Here is a 9,682-nt window from a genome sequence, read left to right on the forward strand (position 1 = left end):
CAGCGTCTCTGGTTTAGATCCCGCACCCCCCACCTGCTTGGGTGGAGTCCGAAGTATTCTAGGTGGCCCTAGCCTGACCCCACCCCCATGCCCACTTGGGTTCCAGCACAGTGACCTCCAGGCCCCGATGTCAGGGATCTGAAGGGGAGGTCACTTGGAGGTTCCAGCCGAGTCCCCCTCCATCCCATGAGGATGACCTCCATAAATTGCAGTCGGAAACCCTGCCCCCCAAACGCCCTCTAAGCCCTTCCGTGACTCTGGGGGTAACCTTTCCCGGACTCCGGTGCCGGGGGTCCCCAGAGTCGGGAGGGGTCGGGAACACCCAGGCCATCCGCCCATGCCCAGAAGCCGCGGTCCCTGCGCCACCCGGAGAGGCCGGTGCAGCGGGCGCCTCCCGGGCCGCTGCGGCAAAGGCTGGGCGGCCGCGCCCTCCCCCCGCGGTGATTCATCCCGCCCCCTCCCGCTCCCTCCTCCCTCCCCGGGCCGCCGCCGCCGCTGCCGCCGCCGCCGCTGCAGTGCGCAGGAGACCGCGGCCCGCGCCCCAGCGCGCCCGAGCCGGAGCGGGGCCGGGGTCGGTGCACCTGGCGAATGTGCCCGGCTGCGCGCGCCAGCGCAACAGCCCGAGCAGCGGCCGCCGCCCGCGCGGCGGGGATGCCCGGACGCCGGGCCCCGGGGCTGGGCCCCCGGCGGTAACCGGAGCGGGGGGGCCGCGCCCCCCCTCCGCCCCCCCTCCTCGCCGGTCCCAGAGCCGCAGCTGCTGCGCCCGCGCGCTCCCGGGGACATTCTAACCGCCGCCCGGGCCCGCTGCCTCTTGCCCCGCTATTAATACCGGCGGCCCGGGAGGGGGGCGCAGCGCGCGCAGCGCAGCCATGGGGACACTGCTGGCCTTGGTGGTCGGCGCGGCACTGGGTGAGTGCGCGGGGGCGGGGGGGGGTGGCGCGGCGGGGGGGGGCACGGCCCGGGCAGCGGCCCGGCGGCGGGGTGCGCGCGCGCGGGACCCGGGACGGCGGGGCGACGGCCGCCCCCGGCCCACTGCCCGGCCCGGCTAAGTCCGCTTCCGAAGTTGTGAGCGCGGGGAGCCGGGCGGGGGAGGGCGGTGGGAGGTGCGGGTGGGCGAGCGCGGGCGGGGGCCGGGCTGGCACAGCTCGGCGGCTGCGGGCGCCCAGCCGGGGGCGAGGAAACGCGGAGTCAGCTGCTCCCGGAGCCCCGCAGGCTGCAATGTGACACCCACAGCCGCGGGCGGGGGGGAGGTGGAGGGAAGGCGGCGCCCGGAGACTGGGACAGGGGAGACCGAGAGACAGGGAGAGATGGGGACGCAAGGGAAGGCGCGAGAGGCGCGGCGACTCGGAGTACTCCGGAGTGCTCCGCGGAGACTGGGGATCGGGAGTAACCGGGAGGAAGGAGACGGAGAGGGTTGTAGAGGATGCCAGAGAGAGGCCGAGAAGCGAGTTGGAAATCGGAGCGCTGGAGAGACAAACTTGAGAGAGGCAGGAGAGATGGTAGACACTGGGAGAGGTGGAGTTTAAAAGGGACAGGGAAAGGGGGAGAGAGGCCATCTGAGCCTGGAAAGAGGACACAAAGTGGTGGACCCTTCAGAGAGACTCCCTAAGATATAAAGTAGGGGAGACAGTCACAGAGGTGCTCAAGGAGTTAGAAAGAGAGAGCAGCGGAGGACACGGAGTTCCCAAGATTCAGAGAGGGAGAGACTCAGGGACAAGGAAACAGTCCCAGAGCTGGAGCCGGAGAGGCACAGCATTAGCTGGTGAGCGCTGGGCCTTGGGAAAGGGGGTGGCAGGTAAGAATATGGAGGAGGCGCTCAAGGGGACTGGAATCCAGCGGGGGTGCAAAGTCCCTGAGGCTGCAAAGAGCTCAGTGAGTTTCAAGAAGCTGATAAGAGCTGGGAGATGGGTCTGGAGCTGAGGAGCCTGGGGACAGAGGGGACAGGGGCCAGAGAAGCTGGGTAGAGGGTGGGTGACAAGAGAGCTGGGCTGGAGTGTGGGACTGCCCTGGTTCCAGCGCCCACCCACCCCTCTGAGGTCTTGCCTTCTCCCAACCCATTCTCTGGGGCTGGCTGGTTTTGCAGAGCAGTCGCAGGGGGAAATGACTCCGCCACATTGAAGTTCTAACACATCTGGAATTCGAGTCCCAGCACCTAAATGCTGCAATACCATGGGCAAGGGGACTGCTTAAGAAGGGGTACATGGGTATCTACTTGGGTACAGAGCAAAGACTCTGAGTGACTGGCCACAGTGACAGCCCGATGTTGTTTGGGGGGGAGGGGCTTCCTGCGTGGCAGGCCCCCTGCTGGGGCCTTACCTCACTTGTGGAATCTGCCCAGCAACCCCTCGAAGCAGAGATGACCATTTCCCTCACCTCACAGAGGGAAACTGAGGCCAGAGGTGAGGAGGGACTTGCCAAGGTCACACAGCAAGTGGCAGGGGCAGGCTGAACGTCTGTCTGGTTCTGTCCGTTCGTAACCATTGTCGAGGGGAAACAGATGGTTTCTGAGAGGCCCGAGAGCCAACGGCCAGGAAGCCTGGCATTGCCCGGGGTGCTGGGCGCCCCTGCTCCACCTGAGCCTGCTGTCCCTGCAGTGTCCTCAGCCTGGGGGGGCTGCGTGGAGGTGGACTCAGAGACCGAAGCCGTATACGGGATGACCTTCAAAATTCTGTGCATCTCCTGCAAGCGCCGCAGCGAGACCACCGCCGAGACCTTCACAGAGTGGACCTTCCGCCAGAAGGGCACGGAGGAGTTTGTCAAGGTGGGGGGGGGGGCGCCCGGCACAGGTGCGGGGCAGCGGGCTCCTGTGTGGGACGCCGTGGCAGGCAGCCCGCGGGAGGGGTTGTCCCTTCGTTTCCGATAATGTGCTATTCGTGATGACCTGGATTCAGATTCCAGTTCCACCCCTGACCAGCTGGTGACCTTGGGCAAGGCACTGGGCCTCTCTGAGCCTCAGTTTGCTCCTCTCTAAAGATGGGGTGGCGGCAGTCTCTAGCTCGTAGGCTTGGGTGAGCGGTGATCCAGCAGTTGCCCCTGGCACGCGGTTGGCACAAAGATTTAGTAGCAGCAAGGATGTCTGAGGTCGTCATCATGGAAGAAAAGCAGCGCTTTCCTGCCCTCCTGTACGTTATATGTATTTTGAACTACACATGAGGGGGCACCATAAACTCGTAGGGCCTCCCGGAGCATTGGGGTCTGCCGTGGCTGAGACTGGACTCCTCTGTCCCTGGCTGAGGAGCGTGCCCGCTGAGAATGAAAACCAGGAAGGCTGAATGGGGGCTTGGGGGTGCAGGGTGGAGGGGTGCCTGAGGAATATGTGTGTGAGCGTGCGTGTGTGCGTGGGCCAGGGACGTAGTCAGGGCTGGGGGCAGGCCAGGGCACGATCCTCGCCCCCCTGTGCCCTCCCTGCCTGAGGTCATGCTGCCCACGTGTGTCTGCTGTCTCTCTGAGTGTCAGGGCAAGGGACAGAACAGTCTGGACGAGGGTGGGGGTTGGGGGGGAACAGGCACAGGCGGTGACCTGCCCGGCTGCCCCCCAGATCCTGCGCTATGAGAACGAGGTGCTGCAGCTGGAGGAAGATGAGCGTTTCGAGGGCCGCGTGGTGTGGAACGGCAGCCGGGGCACCAAGGACCTGCAGGACCTGTCCATCTTCATCACCAACGTCACCTACAACCACTCCGGCGACTACGAGTGCCACGTCTACCGCCTGCTCTTCTTTGAGAACTATGAGCACAACACCAGCGTCGTCAAAAAGATCCACCTTGAGGTGGTGGACAAAGGTGAGTCTGGCCCTGCCTGCCCGCTCACCCCTGTTGCCCACCGGCAGCCAGATGGTGGGACAGATGGCAGGTAGGGGACAGGCTGGCTCCTCGCCTGGGCCAGGCAAACGCCCACGGCAGCAGGGGGAGCCGCACCTCCTTCCCCAGCCCCAGCTCTGGGTTTCCTTTCCTTTCAACCCGCGGCGAGGCCCCAGCAGACCTCTCCCCTGAAAGTTCTGGGTGCGGAATTCTGCCACGTGTGCTGTGGGACGTCCTGCAGGGGCCTTCCTGTCTCTGAGGAAGGGCTGTCCCGTGGGAAACAGGATGATAATGGTATCCACCTCTCAGGGCTGTGTGAGGACCCAGCGGCGGGCTGGGTGTAGGCTGCCCACGTAGTGGGGATGACAGTGGAGGTGTCGACTGTCCGGTGGCCTCAGCCCCTCCTCCCTTGGTCACCCCGGCGGCAGAGACAAGAGTGCGTCCCCTAGAGCAGAGCTCCTCAAATTGCACGAGCAGTGCTCGTGAGCGTCCTGGGAGTCTTGCTAAGGTGCAGACCCTGACTCAGCAGACCCGGGGTGGGGCCCCGGCCGCGTTTCTAAAAGGTCTCAGGGAAGCCCGTGCTGCCGGTGTGGGGCCACACGGAACAGCAAGCATCTAAGGCGTTTGGGGACATGTCATCATTTTGGCTCCAGCTGCCTTGGATCCGTTCTCTGAACCATCTTCCGATGGGTGTAAATTGGAATTTTCCAGGGCCCGAGGGCCCATTGGCTTAGAGTCAGGACACCATCCCAGAACCTGAGCCACCGAAGAGCCACGGCAAATACGGCCCGTGGGGCCCACAGCGCACGCGCATTATCAAGCACCGTGCATTGTCCTTCCTTTCCCCAAGAGGGGTGCAGACCCTCATTGAACCTCCCCACCCACCCTCCTGGCTAGGGGCCGCTACGCGCCCCACTTTACAGATGGGGAAACCCAGGCTCAGGGAGGTAAGATCACGTGGCCGAGATCGCAGAGCTGGGACCTAGATTTGAACCCAGCCAAGCACGTGTGACTGCCGTTTCTGTTCTTGGTGTGATTCACTACACTCTGCCGTCAGCCAGAGCCTGTGGGTTTCGTTTGATAATTAGCACTTTTACGTTTGTTATCAAAGTGAACCAGCAGGATTCAGTGCAGGAGACATGTGTGAGCTCCTCTTTGGCGTAGGTCACGATGCTGGGTGGGCGGCCACCCACGGATGTAGAAGACGGAGCCCCGCCCCCTGGGTGTGGCTGTAACAAGAAACGCCCCCAAATACCGAGGTTTCACAAAATCTGTGTCAATCCTGTCTCCCGACTCAGTGCCGAGGCGAGGGGGTCAGGAGAGCTGGGAGGTTCCCAGGTTCCCTCCGTCCCGTGGCTCTTGTGGTTTGGCCCTTGCTCGGAATGCTGTCCTCATCTGCGGGACGGAGGCTGGGGCGCGAGCACGATCTACCATATTCTACTACCTCCCAGAGCCTGTGTTCTTTACATTTACCAAAGGCACAGCTCTTTATTTTGTCTTCCCAGAGTCTACGGGAGTATCCAACATACTCTAGTGGGTTTTTTTTTTAATCACCATAGTACGGTATTTTATATTACTATATACTATACTATTTAACATTACCAAACATACAACAGTATTTTTATCGTAGTCCATCATACTAGAGTATTTGTAACATTACCCACCATGCTATAGTATTTTAGATTAATCATATTGTAGTGTTTTAAAGTTTTACTTGTTCAACTGTATTCATCATCAGCCAGCATACTGTAGTATTTTTAACATAACTCATCACACCACAGTATTTCTCTGATTACCTGTGGTTATTACTGTACTGTTAGCATTGCCGGCCATACTGTATTCTTTTTTTTTTTTTTTTTTTATAATCCACTATCTTACTGCATTCTCAGCATTACCCATCAGCCTAGAATGCCTCCTGGTAATACCCCAAGGAATGAATGGAGTCATTTCCAAAGGAGGGCCAGTGGGTGTTGGTGGTGAGAACTTTTCCTGAGGTAGCAGAGCTGTGGAAGATGGTAGAAGCACCTGGGGGTCCCCCAGCATGAGTGGAGCCGGCAAATGAGGACAAGAGGGCTACTTCTATCTCGGCTATAGCCAGTATGGGTGGAGAACGTCTTAAGGGAAGCAGCATCTGAGGCTAGTGAGAAATCCAGTCTGCAGGGGGGCAGGCTGGAGCTTCAGATCTGGGGGGCTGCCAGCTTTTAGAAGATTTGGGGGCTTTTGAAGAAATCAAAGTTCTCCCCAGAGAAGGGGCCTGTTACCCTCTGCATGACCCCTCTGCCTCAGTTCCTCATCTGTGAAGTAGGGGAATGACAGTCCTACCTCCTGAGATGTCTGTGTGGCTTAGTGGAGACTGCATTTGACATACAGCACCCTTTACCAAGTGTTTCTTCGGCTGCGGTAGTTTCCAGAGCAGGGAAGAGCTCAGAGCCTGCCATCAGTTACACTTGGGGTTGAATCCTGGCTCCGAGTGCAATCCTGGCTGTGCATCCTTGTCCAGTGCTGTCCCCTTTCTGAGCCTCAGTGTCCTTATCTGGAAAATGGGCTACAGAGCCGTGCCGGTCGATCACCGTCCTCATCTGACTGGGAGAGCAGGAGATACCAGATTACCTCAATCCATCTGAGCACTGAGTTCCAGGAGCAGGGAGGAGAATTCTGAAGATGTGCGCTTTTTCCAACATATATCCACCTCAGTGTGCTTCCTGAGGTCAGCTGACGTGGGAAGCCAGCACTCTCTCTATCCTTGGGGTGTTTCAGGGACTCAGGGAGACGCTCACATAAAGAACTTGGCACAGAGCCTGGCTGAAAGCAGGCATTCACCGTATGAGACGCCTTCCTATCTTTCGAATGAACGAATGACGCGTGGAGCCCTCTCCCCAGCTCCTCCTGGCCCAGAAGCAGGGGAGAAACATCCAGCCCTGCCGCCCTCCCTCACTCTGGCCCAGAAAGCATCGGTGCCATCTGCACAGGGCGGAGCACAGAGAGTACCCACTGACGGGAGGAAAGACCATGTGAGGACAGCGGGGGAAATGAGATCCTGGCCACCAGGAAGGAGAGGCCCGGGAGTACGGGGCGGACACCTGTGAAATCCGGCCAAGGACGTCACAGCGGCCTTCGCCTCTGGTTCCCTGGCTGAGCACATCCCCTTCACAGTTTAAATTTAGGCTCAGTGAAAGGAAGCTGGCAATGGCAAGGGCCAGTGCCGCGGAAAGGACAGCAGGTTTCCGGAAAATGTCACTCAAGAGCCAATATACTGAGGCGGTGCTCACTGCGAGCCCGTCCACGCCTGTTACGGGTATTAACTTGCTTTCTCTTCCCAGCAACCCTGTGAGAAGGCATGAGGATTATCGCCGCCAGTTTACAGAGGACGAGTTGAGGCTCGGAGAGGTGGAGTCGTTTGCCTAAAGTCACACAGCTAATAAGAGGCAGAGTCAGGATTTGAATCCGGTTCCCAGAGCCCCTGCTCTCAACTACTATGCTCTACTGCTCCAGTAATAACAGTAATAGTAGAATTAATAATAGTAAACAGGTGTTGAGGGCTACCTATATGTCAAGCCCCATCCTAAGGATTTTTGAAGCCTATTTAATTTGTACAACACTCCCAAGAAGGAGATATTGTGATTATCAGCTTTTCACAGATGGAGAAGCTCAAACCCAGAGAGGGTGAGCCACTTGCCCAAGGTTACACAGGTGGCAAGTGGCAGAGTCGGGATCTGAACCCGAGCCTTCTGGTTGCAGAGCTGCAACTCTCGGGCACCTGCAGCCTCCTGAATGACACAGATGCCCCCTCCGGCCACCCAGGGGGGCAGGTTGAGGGGGATCCCAAAGCCCACTGGATGCTGGTTATTAAGAATCACAGTGACGGGGCGCCTGGCTGGCTCAGTCGGTCAAGCGTCCCACTCTTGATCTCAGCTCAGGTCTTGATCGCAGGGTCGTGAGTTCAAGCCCCGCGCTGGGCTCCATGCTGCGTGGGGAGCCTACTTTAAAAGAAACAAACAAAAATCACAGTAACAACGATGACTCTAGGGAAACAGCATAGTCCCCTTTGCAGACCAGGCCCAGGGAGCCCAGGGAACCCAGGTCACTTGGCCAAGCTCACAGCGCCAGCTGGGAGCACCTCATGCCTCCCGAGCCTGGCCTTGACTGCCACCTGACCCTGCCTGGCCCTTGCAGCCAACAGAGACATGGCGTCCATCGTGTCGGAGATCATGATGTATGTGCTCATCGTGGTGTTGACCATATGGCTCGTGGCAGAGATGGTTTACTGCTACAAGAAGGTCGCCGCGGCCACGGAGGCCGCTGCACAAGAGAATGCGTGAGTGGCGCTGGTGGGGAGGGGGTCAGGCGACCCAGACACGCGGGCTTCCCAGAGGGGTACATCTGTTGTCACGGATGGGTAGGGTCAGGACCCAGAGTCTGACCCCCCGAGGTCCCCTCCTCCCTCAGACTCAGGACTCCAGGCCCCGGCCTGGACTTCCTGCGGATCCCTAGATGTCCAGCCTGCAGTCCCCGCCTCTCTCTAACTCCGGAACACTGTGCACCTGGGGCAGAGACCCCAACCCTCCTCGGTTTCCCGGGGGTGGGCCAAACTGATGATGGGGGTAACTCTACACCTGGCCTTTGCCCCCCCAGCTCGGAATACCTGGCCATCACCTCAGAAAGCAAAGAGAACTGTACGGGTGTCCAGGTGGCCGAATAGCCCCGGTAAGGTAGGTGGGTGGGCAGGGGCTGGAGGGCCTGGGCGGGTGTCAGCCCACTAGGTCCCTGATACCTGTCTCTCCCTCACCTTTAGGCCCTGGGCTCCACCTCAAGGAAGAGCCAGCCCTAATGGGGAACATCTGGGCACAGCCTGCCCCCAGGGCGGGTTGGCCATTCCTGGGCCTCCACGAGCCTCAGAGTCCTGCCAACGGAGCTGCCAGGGTGGGAGGGGGCAGGGGGCTTGGCTCACACCCCCAATCCAGCCCACTTCCTCCTGCCCCATCGCCCACCCACGCCATGCATGATGGGTAAAGCAATACTGCCGCTGCCCCCACCCCTGCTTCTGCTGCCTGTTTAGGAGGGGGGCGGTGAGGTGGGGGCAGCGGCTCCGCACCCCTCCTTCTTGCTGATTTGCACACATTGGCCGCTTCAGATGCACACTACTGGGGCCCAGCCCCTCCCTGCCCCCCCTCCTCCGCCCAGTGGGGGGGTTCGTGATGGGCCGGCACAGGTTGGGGCAGGGGGTGCTGGACCCACTCCGACCCGACCCCCAGCGACATTTCCCCTCCTTCCTCTGGCTGGACCTGGGGTCCCCTCTCCCTGTGATGCACTCTTGCCCCAGCCCAATCCTGCCCTTTCTCACCAGCCTTGGACTGTGGCCACTTAGAAAGGCCCATTCAGCCTCTTCTCTCTTCACACGAGTAGTTTTGTTCATGAAATAAAGATTCTTGGACTTGATTCATAGTCTCTCTCGTGAGCCCCGTCACCCTCTACACCCCCGCCCAAATCCAAAAGCCTCTGTTTTCCCAGGGACCCGCCCTCTGTGCACATTCAGGCAAAAGGAGGGGGAAGGTGCAGCCACTTAATTAGTGGGGACCGGGAGGGTCACTAGCTCAGCGGGGACCATGAGTGGGATGGGAGGCTGGGAGGGGGCCAGAGAGGAGTCACGGGGGCAGCAGGGAAGGGAAGGTGCCATGGAGGGAAGAGAGGCGGCAGGCGTTTTGGTGGTTTGCTGTGTTCCTAGCAGGGTGGCTCTCTGCTGTGGTGGGAGCTGGGGAGGGGCGAGGGAGGGAGAGGAAGATGCAAATGAAGGGAGGGGCAGAGAGAGATTAGGGGCGGGCAGCACCAGTGCCCGCCCCCAGGCATGACCCCCTTGTGGGAGACTGTGGCTCTGCATGGGGCCGAGC

General features: G+C 60.2%; 1 protein-coding gene across 2 annotated transcripts; it reads left to right on the forward strand.

The window, feature by feature from the left end:
* Nucleotides 1–696: 696 nt before the first annotated feature.
* SCN1B (sodium voltage-gated channel beta subunit 1) lies at nucleotides 697–9,233 on the forward strand. 2 transcript variants are annotated; one of them, XM_032390386.1, is made up of 6 exons: nucleotides 697–909; nucleotides 2,595–2,761; nucleotides 3,539–3,779; nucleotides 7,971–8,112; nucleotides 8,430–8,506; nucleotides 8,590–9,233. In XM_032390386.1, the coding sequence occupies exons 1-5, from the start codon at nucleotides 870–872 to the stop codon at nucleotides 8,494–8,496; spliced, it is 657 nt and encodes a 218-aa protein (XP_032246277.1). In that variant the 5' UTR covers nucleotides 697–869; the 3' UTR covers nucleotides 8,497–8,506; nucleotides 8,590–9,233. The 2 variants fall into 2 exon arrangements, with proteins under 2 accessions (XP_032246277.1, XP_032246276.1); XM_032390385.1 differs by having other exon boundaries at nucleotides 8,430–8,501.
* The last annotated feature ends 449 nt before the right edge of the window (nucleotides 9,234–9,682 follow it).

This window comes from Phoca vitulina, unplaced genomic scaffold (assembly GCF_004348235.1).
Source record: "Phoca vitulina isolate PV1807 unplaced genomic scaffold, GSC_HSeal_1.0 scaffold58, whole genome shotgun sequence".
Lineage (NCBI taxonomy): Eukaryota > Metazoa > Chordata > Mammalia > Carnivora > Phocidae > Phoca > Phoca vitulina.